An 18256-nucleotide genomic window follows, 5' to 3' on the forward strand; every position below is an offset into this window, starting at 1 on the left:
AAAAGCATAGGTTTGAGGAAGAACTACACTCAGCGGATGTAGACCATACGCAAAAACGTATTTTCATACAGCAGGGGACAGGAAAAATAAGCACCCTTCCCCCTATTAGAAGAAAGAGAAGATTGGAGTTCCAAACTGAACAAACACCACAAACAAAAGTGGTGAAAAAAGTTACCCCACCACCCTCTCCTCCACCTGTGATTAACGTCTCACCAGCACAAACTCCATCACATTCCCCAGCTCACACCACCATGAGCCAGGGTGACCAAGATCAAGACGCATGGGACTTATACGACGCCCCAGTGTCAGATAACAGTCCGGAGGCATACCCTACGAAGCCATCTCCACCAGAGGACAGCATTGCGTATTCTCAAGTGGTGGCTAGAGCAGCACAATTTCACAATGTAAGCCTCCACTCAGAACAGGTCGAGGATGACTTTTTATTCAACACACTCTCCTCCACCCACAGCTCCTACCAAAGCCTGCCTTTGCTCCCTGGTATGCTCCGGCACGCAAAAGAAATCTTTAAGGAGCCGGTCAAAAGTAGGGCAATCACACCAAGAGTGGAAAAAAAGTATAAGGCGCCTCCTACAGACCCGGCTTTCATCACTACACAGCTGCCACCAGACTCTGTCGTTGTAGGAGCAGCTAGGAAAAGGGCCAACTCTCACACATCTGGAGATGCACCACCCCCAGATAAAGAAAGCCGCAAGTTCGATGCAGCTGGTAAGAGTCGCAGCACAAGCTGCAAACCAGTGGCGCATCGCTAACTCCCAGGCACTACTTGCGCGCTATGACAGAGCCCATTGGGATGAGATGCAACATCTCATTGACCATCTGCCCAAGGACCTACAAAATAGGGCAAAACAAGTGGTTGAGGAGGGACAGACCATTTCCAACAACCAAATCCGCTCCTCCATGGACGCTGCAGATACAGCTGCACGGACAATTAATACATCTGTAACTATCAGAAGGCATGCATGGCTCCGAACGTCTGGATTTAAACCAGAGATTCAGCAAGCAGTTCTCAATATGCCTTTTAACGAAAAAGAACTGTTCGGTCCAGAAGTGGACACAGCGATTGAGAAACTCAAAAAAGACACGGACACTGCTAAAGCCATGGGCGTACTCTACTCCCCGCAGAGGGAATTATAACACATTCCGTAAAACACCCTTTAGAGGGGGGTTTCGGGGTCAAAGCACACAAGCCAGCACCTCACAGGCAACACCGTCCAGTTACCAGGGACAGTACAGAGGAGGTTTTCGGGGACAATATAGAGGAGGGCAATTCCCTAGGAATAGAGGAAAATTTCAAAGCCCCAAAACCCCTACTACTAAGCAGTGACTCACATGTCACTCACCCCCTCCACACAACACCAGTGGGGGGAAGAATAAGTCATTATTACAAAGCATGGGAGGAAATCACTACAGACACTTGGGTTCTAGCAATTATCCAACATGGTTATTGCATAGAATTTCTACAATTCCCTCCAAACATACCACCAAAAGCACAAAATTTGACAAAACATCATTCCAATCTCCTGGAGATAGAAGTGCAGGCACTATTGCAAAAGAATGCAATCGAATTAGTGCCAAACACACAAATAAACACAGGAGTTTACTCACTGTACTTTCTGATACCAAAGAAGGACAAAACGCTGAGACCAATCCTAGACCTCAGAATAGTGAACACATTCATCAAATCAGACCACTTTCACATGGTCACACTACAAGAGGTATTACCATTGCTAAAACTACACGACTACATGTCAACTTTAGACCTCAAGGACGCGTATTTCCATATACCAATACACCCATCGCACAGGAAATACCTAAGGTTTGTATTCAAAGGAATACATTACCAATTCAAGGTACTGCCTTTCGGATTAACAACCGCACCAAGAGTCTTTACCAAATGTCTAGCGGTAGTCGCTGCACACATCAGAAGGCAGCAAATACATGTGTTCCCATATCTAGACGACTGGCTAATCAAGGCCCATTCGTTAGTAGAGTGCTCAAATCACACAAATCACATCATACAAACTAGGGTTCACCGTCAACTTCACGAAATCCAACATTCTGCCGTGCAAGGTACAACAATACCTAGGAGTCATAATAGACACAACAAAAGGAGTAGCCACTCCAAGTCCCCAAAGAATTCAAAATTTCAACACCATCACACAACGCATGTATCCAACACAAAAGATACAAGCAAAGATGATATTACAACTCCTAGGCATGATGTCTTCATGCATAGCCATTGTCCCAAATGCAAGACTGCACATGAGGCCCTTACAACAGTGCCTAGCTTCACAGTGGTCTCAAGCACAGGGTCATCTTCTAGATCTGGTGTTAATAGACCGCCAAACTTACCTCTCGCTTCTGTGGTGGAACAACATAAATTTAAACAAGGGGCGGCCTTTCCAAGACCCAGTGCCACAATACGTAATAACGACAGATGCTTCCATGACAGGGTGGGGAGCACACCTCGATCAACACAGCATACAAGGACAATGGAACGTACATCAAACAAAACTGCATATAAATCACCTAGAACTACTAGCAGTTTTTCAAGCACTAAAAGCTTTCCAACCAATAATAGTTCACAAATACATTCTCGTCAAGACAGACAACATGACAACAATGTATTATCTAAACAAGCAAGGGGGGACACACTCCATGCAGTTAAGCCTGCTAGCACAAAAAATTTGGCGTTGGGCAATTCACAACCAAATTCGCCTAATAGCACAATTTATACCAGGGATCCAAAATCAACTCGCAGACAACCTCTCTCGATCACCAACCGGTCCACGAATGGGAAATTCACCCCCAAATTCTGAACACCTATTTCAAACTCTGGGGAACACCTCAAATAGACTTGTTTGCGACGAAGGAGAACGCAAAATGCCAAAACTTCGCATCCAGATACCCACACAAACAGTCCCTAGGCAATGCCCTATGGATGAACTGGTCAGGGATATTTGCTTACGCTTTTCCTCCTCTCCCTCTCCTTCCTTACCTGGTAAACAAACTCAGTCAAAACAAACTCAAACTCATATTGATAGCACCAACTTGGGCAAGGCAACCCTGGTACACAACGCTGCTAGACCTATCAGTAGTACCCTACATCAAATTGCCCAACAGGCCAGATCTGTTGACACAACACAACCAAAAGATCAGACACCCAGATCCAGCATCGCTGAATCTAGCAATCTGGCTCCTGAGATCCTAGAATTCGGGCACTTACAACTTACCCAAGAATGTATGGAAGTCATAAAGCAAGCCAGAAGGCCATCCACCAGGCACTGCTATGCAAGTAAATGGAAGAGGTTTGTTTGCTACTGCCATATTAATCAAATACAACCTTTACACACAACTCCAGAACATGTAGTGGGCTACTTGCTTCACTTATAAAAATCTAACCTGGCTTTCTCTTCCATTAAAATACACCTTGCAGCAATATCTGCATACCTGCAGACTACCTATTCAACTTTCCTATATAAGATACCAGTCATTAAAGCATTCATGGAGGGCCTTAGGAGAATTATACCACCAAGAACACCACCTGTTCCTTCATGGAACCTAAATGTTGTCCTAACTAGACTTATGGGTCCACCTTTTGAACCCATGCACTCCTGCGAAATACAGTTCCTAACCTGGAAGGTTGCATTTCTCATCGCCATTACTTCCCTAAGAAGAGTAAGCGAGATTCAGGCGTTTACAATACAAGAACCTTTTATACAACTACACAAGAATAAGGTCGTCCTAAGGACTAATCCTAAATTTTTGCCAAAGGTTATTTCACCGTTCCATCTAAATCAAACAGTGGAACTTCCAGTGTTCTTTCCACAGCCAGATACCGTAGCTGAAAGGGCACTACATACATTAGATGTCAAAAGAGCATTAATGTATTACATTGACAGAACAAAGAACATCAGAAAGACTAAACAACTATTTATTGCATTTCAAAAACCTCATGCAGGAAACCCAATATCAAAACAAGGTATAGCCAGATGGATAGTTAAATGCATCCAAATCTGCTACCTTAAAGCTAAACGACAGCTGCCCATTACACCAAGGGCACACTCAACCAGAAAGAAGGGTGCTACCATGGCCTTTCTAGGAAACATCCCAATGCAAGAAATATGTAGGGCAGCCACATGGTCTACGCCTCACACATTCACCAAGCACTACTGTGTAGATGTGTTATCCGCACAACAAGCCACAGTAGGTCAAGCCGTATTAAGAACATTATTTCAAACTACTTCCACTCCTACAGGCTGAGCCACCGCTTTTGGGGAGATAACTGCTTACTAGTCTATGCAAAACATGCGTATCTACAGCAACAGATGCCATCGAACTGAAAATGTCACTTACCCAGTGTACATCTGTTCGTGGCATCAGTCGCTGTAGATTCGCATGTGCCCACCCGCCTCCCCGGGAGCCTGTAGCAGTTTGGAAGTTACCTTCAACTATTTGTATATGTATCATCTCAACCTTAAATAGGTACATACTTAGTCACTCCATTGCATGGGCACTATTACTACAATTCAACTCCTACCTCACCCTCTGCGGGGAAAAACAATCGAAGATGGAGTCGACGCCCATGCGCAATGGAGACCAAAGGAGGAGTCACTCGGTCCCGTGACTCGAAAGACTTCTTCGAAGAAAAACATCTTGTAACACTCCGGCCCAACACCAGATGGCGAGCTATTGCAAAACATGCGAATCTACAGCGACTGATGCCACGAACAGATGTACACTGGGTAAGTGACATTTTCATTATTGTGCCTCTGCACCAAGTTTCCCTATCTTACATATCTTAAACACAGTCAAGAAGAAGGTTCTGGTAACCTTCACCCCCCCCCCCCCCACCCCCACCCCCATGAGTAGGTGGTGAAATTCAAGCGCTGGCTGTACTTGGTCACTGTTGAAAAACACAAAAAGATTGGCTAGATTCCAATGTGTATTTCCAAGACAGTGCTGTACCCTTTCTGCTATAAACATTCTCATACTTGTACACTCTTATCATCGTTGTATCCCTCATGTTATGTTCCTTTTCCTGGTGAGAAAAGTGAAAACACATTCAATGTAGAGAACAAACTGCATTGAAAAATACCTACACCACCAATGTGACGGCATTTGAAGCTAAGCACAAAATGGAGTCAGTGTTCAAGATGGAATCGGTGGTTAAATACAGATAGCATTACAACATTATGAGCTTTAAGATCTATATGCAGGCTTTGTAGCGTAACAGAAGTTTTTCCCTAATTTGAGGATAGGCTCCTGAAAAAGCTGCACATTGCTTGTTTTTATAACCAGGGATTGACTTTGTATTTTAATTCTCTTCGCCACTTGGTGTGCTTTAATTTAGTACACTTATTACTATGTCGCCTGTCCATCTCAGTACTGCCATTTAAAAGATAAATATTTTAAATACATTGTAAAGAAATGGCTCCCTGTTGCAGTTACCCCCCCACTTTTTGCCTGATACTGATGCTGACTTGACTGAGAAGAGTGCTGGGACCCTGCTAACCAGGCCCCAGCACCAGTGTTCCTTCACCTAAAAATGTACCATTGTATCCACAATTGGCACACCCTGGCATTCAGATAAGTCCCTTGTAACTGGTACTTCTAGTACCAAGGGCCCTGATGCCAAGGAAGGTCTCTAAGGGCTGCAGCATGTCTTATGCCACCCTAGAGACCCCTCACTCAGCACAGACACACTGCTTACAAGCCTGTGTGTGCTAGTGAGAACAAAATGAGTAAGTCGACATGGCACTCCCCTCAGGGTGCCATGCCAGCCTCTCACTGCCTATGCAGTATAGGTAAGACACCCCTCTAGCAGGCCTTACAGCCCTAAGGCAGGGTGCACTATACCATAGGTGAGGGTACCAGTGCATGAGCATGGTACCCCTACAGTGTCTAAACAAAACCTTAGACATTGTAAGTGCAGGGTAGCCATAAGAGTATATGGTCTGGGAGTCTGTCAAACACGAACTCCACAGCACCATAATGGCTACACTGAAAACTGGGAAGTTTGGTATCAAACTTCTCAGCACAATAAATGCACACTGATGCCAGTGTACATTTTATTGCAAAATACACCCCAGAGGGCACCTTAGAGGTGCCCCCTGAAACTTAACCAACTGTCTGTGTAGGCTGACTAGTTCCAGCAGCCTGCCACACCAGAGACATGTTGCTGGCCCCATGGGGAGAGTGCCTTTGTCACTCTGAGGCCAGTAACAAAGCCTGCACTGGGTGGAGATGCTAACACCTCCCCCAGGCAGGAGCTGTGACACCTGGCGGTGAGCCTCAAAGGCTCACCCCTTTGTCACAGCCCAGCAGGGCACTCCAGCTTAGTGGAGTTGCCCGCCCCCTCCGGCCACGGCCCCCACTTTTGGCGGCAAGGCTGGAGGGAACAAAGAAAGCAACAAGGAGGAGTCACTGGCCAGTCAGGACAGCCCCTAAGGTGTCCTGAGCTGAAGTGACTCTAACTTTTAGAAATCCTCCATCTTGCAGATGGAGGATTCCCCCAATAGGGTTAGGATTGTGACCCCCTCCCCTTGGGAGGAGGCACAAAGAGGGTGTACCCACCCTCCGGGCTAGTAGCCATTGGCTACTAACCCCCCAGACCTAAACACGCCCTTAAATTTAGTATTTAAGGGCTACCCTGAACCCTAGAAAATTAGATTCCTGCAACTACAAGAAGAAGGACTGCCTAGCTGAAAAACCCCTGCAGAGGAAGACCAGAAGACGACAACTGCCTTGGCTCCAGAAACTCACCGGCCTGTCTCCTGCCTTCCAAAGATCCTGCTCCAGCGACGCCTTCCGAAGGGACCAGCGACCTCGACATCCTCTGAGGACTGCCCCTGCTTCAAAAAGACAAGAAACTCCCGAGGACAGCGGACCTGCTCCAAGAAAAGCTGCAACTTTGTTTCCAGCAGCTTTAAAGAACCCTGCAAGCTCCCCGCAAGAAGCGTGAGACTTGCAACACTGCACCCGGCGACCCCGACTCGGCTGGTGGAGACCCGACACCTCAGGAGGGACCCCCGGATTACTCTGATACTGTGAGTACCAAAACCTGTCCCCCCTGAGCCCCCACAGCGCCGCCTGCAGAGGGAATCCCGAGGCTTCCCCTGACCGCGACTCTTTGAACCTAAAGTCCCGACGCCTGGGAGAGACCCTGCACCCGCAGCCCCCAGGACCTGAAGGACCGGACTTTCACTGGAGAAGTGACCCCCAGGAGTCCCTCTCCCTTGCCCAAGTGGAGGTTTCCCCGAGGAACCCCCCCCTTTCCTGCCTGCAGCGCTGAAGAGATCCCGAGATCTCTCATAGACTAACATTGCGAACCCGACGCTTGTTTCTACACTGCACCCGGCCGCCCCCGCGCCGCTGAGGGTGAAATTTCTGTGTGGACTCGTGTCCCCCCCGGTGCCCTACAAAACCCCCCTGGTCTGCCCTCCGAAGACGCGGGTACTTACCTGCAAGCAGACCGGAACCGGGGCACCCCCTTCTCTCCATTCTAGCCTATGTGTTTTGGGCACCACTTTGAACTCTGCACCTGACCGGCCCTGAGCTGCTGGTGTGGTGACTTTGGGGTTGCTCTGAACCCCCAACGGTGGGCTACCTTGGACCAAGAACTGAACCCTGTAAGTGTCTTACTTACCTGGTAAAACTAATCAAAACTTACCTCCCCTAGGAACTGTGAAAATTGCACTAAGTGTCCACTTTTAAAACAGCTATTTGTCAATAACTTGAAAAGTATACATGCAATTTTGATGATTTGAAGTTCCTAAAGTACTTACCTGCAATACCTTTCGAATGAGATATTACATGTAGAATTTGAACCTGTGGTTCTTAAAATAAACTAAGAAAAGATATTTTTCTATATAAAAACCTATTGGCTGGATTTGTCTCTGAGTGTGTGTACCTCATTTATTGTCTATGTGTATGTACAACAAATGCTTAACACTACTCCTTGGATAAGCCTACTGCTCGACCACACTACCACAAAATAGAGCATTAGTATTATCTATTTTTACCACTATTTTACCTCTAAGGGGAACCCTTGGACTCTGTGCATGCTATTCCTTACTTTGAAATAGCACATACAGAGCCAACTTCCTACATTGGTGGATCAGCGGTGGGGTACAAGACTTTGCATTTGCTGGACTACTCAGCCAATACCTGATCACACGACAAATTCCAAAATTGTCATTAGAAATTGATTTTTGCAATTTGAAAAGTTTTCTAAATTCTTAAAAGACCTGCTAGGGCCTTGTGTTAGATCCTGTTTAGCATTTCTTTTAGAGTTTAAAAGTTTGTAAAAGTTTGAATTAGATTCTAGAACCAGTTGTAGATTCTTAAAAAGTATTCCAACTTTTAGAAGCAAAATGTCTAGCACAGATGTGACTGTGGTGGAACTCGACACCACACCTTACCTCCATCTTAAGATGAGGGAGCTAAGGTCACTCTGTAAAATAAAGAAAATAACAATGGGCCCCAAACCTACCAAAATACAGCTCCAGGAGCTTTTGGCAGAGTTTGAAAAGGCCAACCCCTCTGAGGGTGGCAACTCAGAGGAAGAGGATAGTGACTTGGAGGAAAATTCCCCCCTACCAGTCCTATCTAGGGAGAACAGGGTCCCTCAAACCCTGACTCCTAAAATAATAGTCAGAGATGCTGGTTCCCTCACAGGAGAGACCAACACCTCTGAAATCACTGAGGATAGCCCCAGTGAAGAGGACATCCAGTTAGCCAGGATGGCCAAAAGATTGGCTTTGGAAAGACAGATCCTAGCCATAGAGAGGGAAAGACAAGAGATGGGCCTAGGACCCATCAATGGTGGCAGCAACTTAAATAGGGTCAGAGATTCTCCTGACATCCTAAAAATCCCCAAAGGGATTGTAACAAAATATGAAGATGGTGATGACATCACCAAATGGTTCACAGCTTTTGAGAGGGCTTGTGTAACCAGAAAAGTGAACAGATCTCACTGGGGTGCTCTCCTTTGGGAAATGTTCACTGGAAAGTGTAGGGATAGACTCCTCACACTCTCTGGAAAAGATGCAGAATCTTATGACCTCATGAAGGGTACCCTGATTGAGGGCTTTGGATTCTCCACTGAGGAGTATAGAATTAGATTCAGGGGGGCTCAAAAATCCTCGAGCCAGACCTGGGTTGATTTTGTAGACTACTCAGTAAAAACACTGGATGGTTGGTTAACTGGAAATGAAGTGTGTGACTATGTTGGGCTTTATAATTTGTTTATGAAAGAACACATTTTAAGTAACTGCTTCAATGAAAAGTTGCATCAGTATCTGGTAGACCTAGGTCCAATTTCTCCCCAAGAATTGGGAAAGAAGGCAGACCACTGGGTCAAGACTAGGGTAACCAAAACTTCCACTGGGGGTGACCAAAAGAAAGGGGTTACAAAAACTCCCCAGGAGAAAGTGGGTGACACTAGAAACAAAGAAAAAGAGTCCTCAGTAGGCCCCCAAAAACCAGAACAGGTGGGTGGGCCCCAAGACACAACCCAAAACAAAGGTGGGTACCAGGGTAAGAACTGGGATGCCACTAAGGCATGGTGCCACAACTGTAAACAGTCTGGGCACCACACCAAGGACACTTCTTGTCCCAAAAACAAACCCCAGAACAAAATTCCAGGGGTAACCAGTGTAGCCATGGGAGATGACTCCTCAGATGAGGAGGTCTTCCTAGCCTTCAACTGGAAACAGGGCCCAACAGGTGAGTTGGAGATTCCAGAGGGAAGTAGACACTTCCACCACCTACTGGTGAATGGAATCCCAACCACTGCCCTGAGAGACACTTGTGCCAGTCACACTATTGTGCATGACAGGCTGGTGCTCTCAAACCAGTACATCCCAGGTGAGACTGCCAGGGTAAGAGTTAGCCTAGACAGGGTCACTAAGAGGCCTGTGGCTTTAGTGCCCATAGAAGTGGGTGGCACTCTTAGCTGGAGAAGGGTAGTAGTCAGTACAGACCTCCCCCTTGATTGTCTCCTTGGAAATGACTACCCAGAGGTTAGTCAGAGCCCAAGAGAGAAACTGGTCCAGTGCCAGTCCTCTCCCAAGGATTCTGGAAGTCCTGCCTCTGCAGTAAATGCAAGCAGGCCCCAGAAGAAGAAGAAAAGAAAACAGAGTAGGAAGGGTGGACAACCTTTAGCCAAGGTTACAGCAAGCCAAGGAGATTCTGCTCCAGTAGGGGAGAACTCCAAAAATGGCCCTGATAAAGTCCAACCTGACCCACAAGAAGTCCTGGCTAGTCAGGCAACTGTTAAACCTGAGTGGGTGGCTCCTCAGCTAACAGAAGAAAGAGTGGAAGAAGGGTGTTTACTACAAGATGTGGTAACCCCCCACTCCAATACAGCAGACAGGCAACCTGAACCCAAAGAAGCCTGTAACTTAGCCCCTTCCCTTTTAGGTGAAGAGCTAAAGGTGTGGTTCTGGGCACTGACAGCTGTCAGTGGCCTCGGCTGGGTGTTAGCCTTTATGGCTGCACTATCCTTAGCATGGTGGTCTGACCCCATGCCAAATAGCAAGTTAGGCCCCCTGACCCTATTGGTCATGGTGGGGTTACTCCAGCTCTGGGTAACCTCTCTGGGTAAGCTAGGGGTAACCCTGGCCAAGATAAGATTAGCAGAGGTGGATACCTCTAAACCCAAAATAAAAAGAATGGGTGGAGACATTGAAGAGGCAGACAAGAGGCAATTCAGACTAGGTCCTATCACTGTGGAAGTGGGTCAGTTCCCCAAAGGGAATGACCTGAACAGAAGGATGTAAGGCAGAGTAGGCCCTGCAACTAACCAGCCTATTTCTCCTACTCTTCCTCGCCTGACAGACTAGGAAGACTCTCCCAGCTTGGGCTGAGTCTCCTGGCCTGTGGGCTGGGGGGGGCTTGTGTAAAGAAATGGCTCCCTGTTGCAGTTACCCCCCCACTTTTTGCCTGATACTGATGCTGACTTGACTGAGAAGAGTGCTGGGACCCTGCTAACCAGGCCCCAGCACCAGTGTTCCTTCACCTAAAAATGTACCATTGTATCCACAATTGGCACACCCTGGCATTCAGATAAGTCCCTTGTAACTGGTACTTCTAGTACCAAGGGCCCTGATGCCAAGGAAGGTCTCTAAGGGCTGCAGCATGTCTTATGCCACCCTAGAGACCCCTCACTCAGCACAGACACACTGCTTACAAGCCTGTGTGTGCTAGTGAGAACAAAATGAGTAAGTCGACATGGCACTCCCCTCAGGGTGCCATGCCAGCCTCTCACTGCCTATGCAGTATAGGTAAGACACCCCTCTAGCAGGCCTTACAGCCCTAAGGCAGGGTGCACTATACCATAGGTGAGGGTACCAGTGCATGAGCATGGTACCCCTACAGTGTCTAAACAAAACCTTAGACATTGTAAGTGCAGGGTAGCCATAAGAGTATATGGTCTGGGAGTCTGTCAAACACGAACTCCACAGCACCATAATGGCTACACTGAAAACTGGGAAGTTTGGTATCAAACTTCTCAGCACAATAAATGCACACTGATGCCAGTGTACATTTTATTGCAAAATACACCCCAGAGGGCACCTTAGAGGTGCCCCCTGAAACTTAACCAACTGTCTGTGTAGGCTGACTAGTTCCAGCAGCCTGCCACACCAGAGACATGTTGCTGGCCCCATGGGGAGAGTGCCTTTGTCACTCTGAGGCCAGTAACAAAGCCTGCACTGGGTGGAGATGCTAACACCTCCCCCAGGCAGGAGCTGTGACACCTGGCGGTGAGCCTCAAAGGCTCACCCCTTTGTCACAGCCCAGCAGGGCACTCCAGCTTAGTGGAGTTGCCCGCCCCCTCCGGCCACGGCCCCCACTTTTGGCGGCAAGGCTGGAGGGAACAAAGAAAGCAACAAGGAGGAGTCACTGGCCAGTCAGGACAGCCCCTAAGGTGTCCTGAGCTGAAGTGACTCTAACTTTTAGAAATCCTCCATCTTGCAGATGGAGGATTCCCCCAATAGGGTTAGGATTGTGACCCCCTCCCCTTGGGAGGAGGCACAAAGAGGGTGTACCCACCCTCAGGGCTAGTAGCCATTGGCTACTAACCCCCCAGACCTAAACACGCCCTTAAATTTAGTATTTAAGGGCTACCCTGAACCCTAGAAAATTAGATTCCTGCAACTACAAGAAGAAGGACTGCCTAGCTGAAAAACCCCTGCAGAGGAAGACCAGAAGACGACAACTGCCTTGGCTCCAGAAACTCACCGGCCTGTCTCCTGCCTTCCAAAGATCCTGCTCCAGCGACGCCTTCCGAAGGGACCAGCGACCTCGACATCCTCTGAGGACTGCCCCTGCTTCAAAAAGACAAGAAACTCCCGAGGACAGCGGACCTGCTCCAAGAAAAGCTGCAACTTTGTTTCCAGCAGCTTTAAAGAACCCTGCAAGCTCCCCGCAAGAAGCGTGAGACTTGCAACACTGCACCCGGCGACCCCGACTCGGCTGGTGGAGACCCGACACCTCAGGAGGGACCCCCGGATTACTCTGATACTGTGAGTACCAAAACCTGTCCCCCCTGAGCCCCCACAGCGCCGCCTGCAGAGGGAATCCCGAGGCTTCCCCTGACCGCGACTCTTTGAACCTAAAGTCCCGACGCCTGGGAGAGACCCTGCACCCGCAGCCCCCAGGACCTGAAGGACCGGACTTTCACTGGAGAAGTGACCCCCAGGAGTCCCTCTCCCTTGCCCAAGTGGAGGTTTCCCCGAGGAACCCCCCCCTTTCCTGCCTGCAGCGCTGAAGAGATCCCGAGATCTCTCATAGACTAACATTGCGAACCCGACGCTTGTTTCTACACTGCACCCGGCCGCCCCCGCGCCGCTGAGGGTGAAATTTCTGTGTGGACTCGTGTCCCCCCCGGTGCCCTACAAAACCCCCCTGGTCTGCCCTCCGAAGACGCGGGTACTTACCTGCAAGCAGACCGGAACCGGGGCACCCCCTTCTCTCCATTCTAGCCTATGTGTTTTGGGCACCACTTTGAACTCTGCACCTGACCGGCCCTGAGCTGCTGGTGTGGTGACTTTGGGGTTGCTCTGAACCCCCAACGGTGGGCTACCTTGGACCAAGAACTGAACCCTGTAAGTGTCTTACTTACCTGGTAAAACTAATCAAAACTTACCTCCCCTAGGAACTGTGAAAATTGCACTAAGTGTCCACTTTTAAAACAGCTATTTGTCAATAACTTGAAAAGTATACATGCAATTTTGATGATTTGAAGTTCCTAAAGTACTTACCTGCAATACCTTTCGAATGAGATATTACATGTAGAATTTGAACCTGTGGTTCTTAAAATAAACTAAGAAAAGATATTTTTCTATATAAAAACCTATTGGCTGGATTTGTCTCTGAGTGTGTGTACCTCATTTATTGTCTATGTGTATGTACAACAAATGCTTAACACTACTCCTTGGATAAGCCTACTGCTCGACCACACTACCACAAAATAGAGCATTAGTATTATCTATTTTTACCACTATTTTACCTCTAAGGGGAACCCTTGGACTCTGTGCATGCTATTCCTTACTTTGAAATAGCACATACAGAGCCAACTTCCTACATACATTGATTAAAAACATAGTAAAGCTTCCTTCTGCCCTTTGTGGTGGATCCTTTGGGGAGCTGGTAGACCACCTTGCTCTCAGTTGTTTTTTGTCAGTTTCTTTGTAGGAAACATGGTTGACTTCAGCTGTAATTTTTTGTGCCAAATGAATTTAATCCTTGTGACGATGTATTTTACTGGAAATATTTAGTGCTTTACTTGAGCTGCAGTGCAAGTGAGCAGTATTTATAATTTGCTTGGCATGCTTTCTTTGCGTCTAGTGCAGCAATGTTAATTGTTTCTTGGATGACTCTGCCTAATCACACCTCACTGTTCTGTTTTCCCCTTGTTACACTAGCCTTATTCCTCTGCTGTTCTCGTGTCCTTTCTCCCATGTCATCCAGCCTCTAGAGGCCCAGCTTGACTTTGTTGCTGCTCCCCTACTTAATCTCTGGACCCTGGGTGTCCAAGCCAGGCATCCAGGAGAAGAGTGTAAGGTTGAAAGCTTCTTAATGTTGCATCATACCTTATTCTGAGCACCTTATGTAGGTCGGCTCTCGCTCTTGAGTGGACTTGACATGCAAGTGGGGTGGACAGCGCTATATAAATTAATTTATCTCAGTACATCACATACAAATACATAACGATATTGCAGCACTATACTGGGAGTATCATTATATCACTACTTTGTAGACAAGTTAGTTATTTATGCATATAACTTTTCTTAAAGGGGAAATTAACTCAATTTCCCAATTTAATGTCTTTTTTTTTGTAGGTGGCATGTTACGATTTATTTTGTTTTGAGGTTAAACCCACAGAGCCCCCTTTTTTCATACATCTACATAAAATCTCCATATATAATATATTAATAAAATCGTTTTTCTTTCTTTTATGGTGTCATTCTTCCCCCTTTATTCATAGCTCTGGTTTGTCAGCACAGCTGTCATCATAACTTAAATGAGCACTAGAAAAAGGGGTTTCCGAAGTAGTTCTTAGAGAGGGGTTTTAGACTCCGTCCAAATGGAGGCAAGGCAATAATCAAGGATACACACCTGATCTGTTTGTTATGAAAGTTACGATAATGGCAGTAGGCATGACATTTTAATTGGGATCAGCATATGTTTGTCAAGCATTTAGAGGTGGATTATTTTGTATGAAAGACAGCCGAAAGACATTTTGTTATGAAATCTCACAGTAGGTAAGGTTTTTAGTGTTGGTTACCCTCTCTGACAAACAGTGGTGGATTGACCATTTTCACTGTAGTAATCATTGTTAGGCCCATTTAGGAGGGATCTTATATTGTTTTTACAACTGTAATTTTGAACACATTTAACTTTCCTTACAGTGTACTTAACGGTTGCCTTGTAGGAAAGCTTATGTGCAATAGAGAGGATCGGACTTAGTTGTGTTGGAAAGCCTTTGGAAAAAGTCTATAAGCCTGACTGGTTCATTCAGAACATTATTTCAGATGGCATAAGTCTGATCTGGTTACTGCGAAAAGTTGTGACAAAATCAGTTTGAGTTAGAGCAGGGGAGGAGGGGATGAGGGTAATGTTAGGGCTCGGCGTGGGGAGGGAGGTATTTTTTTTTTTTTTTTTTGTATTATGGGGGGATTGTGCTAGGATCAGGTTTTACGGCTCAGGGCGGGGAGTTTGGATTTAGGACTTGGTGGGCAGCTTTACAGTTCAGGGCAGTGATTGCTATGTTTTTTAAATGGGCTGTGGGGGGGTGGGTGCGCTCAGAGGTCCGTGTTTGTCTTTAGGGCAGGGGCCAGGGAAAACCTGAACCACGTATATTCATTTTCCATACATGCTTTTACAACAAAATGCATTGTTAAAGCTTGGTGGTAAATGCATATTCGTTGTTACATATGCATGGTTAAGGTTATGCGGGGTAATGGCATTCACGTTGTAACGTGTGCGTGGTAAAGGCATTCATTGCAACAGAATACGTTGTTCCGTTGAACAACCTGGGAAGAGTTGCACTAGCTGATGAGCTTATGTTTACCACACATCAAAGTTTGTAGTCTTGAAGAAAGCAATTCTTTCTTTCCTGTATTATAAGGATCTGCCGTGACTTAGAAAAAGTTGTGTACAATTTGTTCTGGAAGTTTTTTTAATTCTCACAAATAACTTAACATTTTCTCAGGATTTTGGGCCCGGTTATGACCTTGGCGGATGGGATACTCTGTTGCATATGTGACGGATATCCTGCCTGCTGTTTTATAAGTCCCATAGGATATAATGGAACTTGTAACACAGTGGACTAGATATCTGTCATGTTTCCAATCTGCCATGGTCATAATCAGGCCCTTTGAATTGTTCAACATTGCTTGTTCTTTTGCGCAATGTATGACTGATACGTTTATTGTTGGGCTTACACTTCACTAAGTAGAACATGGGTGGTTATTGTATGTAGGTACAAGCAACAATTTTCCCATTCTATTCTTGGAATACATGTTTTAGTCTTGTTCTTACAAACCAGTAAGTTGATAGCTGGTCGGTTGGAAATTTATATATAGAATTCATACTAGCTACTTTGATAGTCTGTGCCTTTAAAGGTTTTCCACTCTGCATGGAATACTGTTACAGGTTAGCAGTTATTTCAGTGTTGTATGTGTTTCTGAGGTGACAATCATGATGTTCAGTGGTTTTTCTTGCACATCCCAATTCATAAGATAAGCGTTTGAAATTACCCCATAGATTCCTTGTGTTAACTTAATACGAGTAGGTAACTTGTCTCTAAGTGTTCAGAGGCCAGAGGTTTGTTATACCCTAAACTCATCTTGAAAGCCAAACACAAAAACCCATGCCGTCAGGAAAGTCTTAAAATATGAATTATTTTCATTGATCCAAGACTTTGGATTTTGTATTACTTCCTACTACTGGATAGGGCCATGCCTGTCCTTCGCTGTTCCCTACAGTTTGGGCATTTTCATTAACTATTACAATACCCGTTTTTGCTATAACTCAAGTGTTCCCACTGCAAAAGCTATTGTTCTGTATTCAGTAACATATGGTAATGCCAGGGTACATTTTTCTTTTTTTTATAAAAAGAATGTGTTGTGTATACCGAACTTTCAATAGCCCCCTTCCTTGACTTTACAGTTTCAAATACCTTTAGTGTTTGTTTTTGATGCTGAAATTAACTTTCAAACTTTAGTTACTGTTGGACATTTTGCATGTTAAAAGGTAATGCTGGCTAGCAAATACTGTAGATAGTCTTAATTTGTTATGTAGATTGGCAGAGCGCACTAATAACCCGTGAGGTTATCCAGGTGTTTGAGCAGGTGAGTGGGCTTATAGTCCCCGCAGAGTTATTTGAAGAGCCAGGTCTTCAGCTTTTTGCAGAAATCAAAACGTGAGGAAGAAGCCCTTTCGGGTTGAGGGAGGTTGTTTAATGTTTGGGTGCAATGTAGGAGAACAAGTGATCTGCTCTGTTTTTGTGAATGTGGGAGGCGATAGTGGGCTAGGGCGTAGGTTTCTGATCAGCGGGTGAGTTTGGGGCTCTTTAGGTATGCTGGTCCACTGTTGTTTAGGGTTTTATATGTATGAGTGAGGAGTGTGAATTACTGCATTTGTGAATGTGGAGCCAGTGTAGCTCCTGGAGGTGCGGAGCCTTGGAGTGTGGCACGGGTGGTCCAGTATTCATCTTTAGGCAACATTCTGGATGGCCTGGATCCTCTGTAGAAGTTGCCTTGAGATTCCTGCGCAGAGTGTATTGCTGTAGTTGAGCCTGCTTGTGATGGGTGCTTGGATGGCGGTCCATCTGGTGTCCTGTGGCAGCCACTTGAAAATCTTTCATACGGTGTGGAAGCAGTTGTTTACTGTGTTGACTTGTGCCGTCATGGTGAGTTTGTGGTGGAGGCAGGTGGAGTCTGATGGTGAAGTCTTGTTTCCAAAGATCAGCACTTTCGTCTTGTTGGAATTGACCTTCAAGCAGTTTGTTCTCATCCAGTCTGCTACCTTGGTCATGGAGCTGAAGTTGGATCTGGAGATGGTTGTCTTTTTCACCAGCATAGGAGATGATGGAAATGCCTTGGGATCGTAATAGTGTGTATTTCCCCAGTGGCTAAATGTGACTTCACTTTTCACAGCTCCCCTGTCTAATCCCACACACCAAAATGTGGGGGTATTTTCGCTCTTAATAAACTATTTTTTTATTTATTTTTATTTTAGGTCCTGATGACGTTTTAGGTCCAGAAGCAATGGAAAAATTTTGTGAAGACATTGGTGTTGAGCCTGAAAATGTAAGTTTCATTTCCAGCAGATTTCCTGTTTGTGCATATATAACAGCTTTTCCATTTGTTAGAATATTTCATTAGGTTATTGTCTTAAATCCAAGGCAAAAAAACAGCTGCCTATCATTCAATGGTTAGAATTTAATGAAGTCAATCTTTTTTAAATAGTTCACTCATGCTGTACTTGAGATCTGACAGTTCTCATCTATGCTATGTAAAGGGTACTTTACAGTGAGGTGTGTTGCCCTAAGGTTCACTTATTAAATATTTTTTTTAATTAGATTATTATTTATAGAGCCCTATATTTTACCTTATTATACACATAGGTTAGGTGTCCTTTAAGTATCACTCATAATGCACTGAAAGGATTATGTTTATCGCTGCATGTTAAAATACCCCTACAAATAACTCTTTAAGAAGAA

The 18256-nt window shown here is 45.7% G+C and overlaps 1 protein-coding gene across 2 annotated transcripts in view; it reads left to right on the forward strand.

Moving 5' to 3' along the window:
* The window catches only part of DCUN1D5 (defective in cullin neddylation 1 domain containing 5), a 109357-nt gene that overhangs the window by 33653 nt on the left and 57448 nt on the right, over positions 1-18256 (forward strand). For both annotated transcript variants that reach the window (XM_069202359.1, XM_069202360.1), the window contains exon 4: positions 17773-17843. In XM_069202359.1, coding sequence (XP_069058460.1) covers positions 17773-17843 — 71 coding nt within the window. The remainder of the gene's footprint in view (positions 1-17772; positions 17844-18256) is intronic.

Source organism: Pleurodeles waltl, chromosome 8, assembly GCF_031143425.1.
Source record: "Pleurodeles waltl isolate 20211129_DDA chromosome 8, aPleWal1.hap1.20221129, whole genome shotgun sequence".
Taxonomy (NCBI): domain Eukaryota; kingdom Metazoa; phylum Chordata; class Amphibia; order Caudata; family Salamandridae; genus Pleurodeles; species Pleurodeles waltl.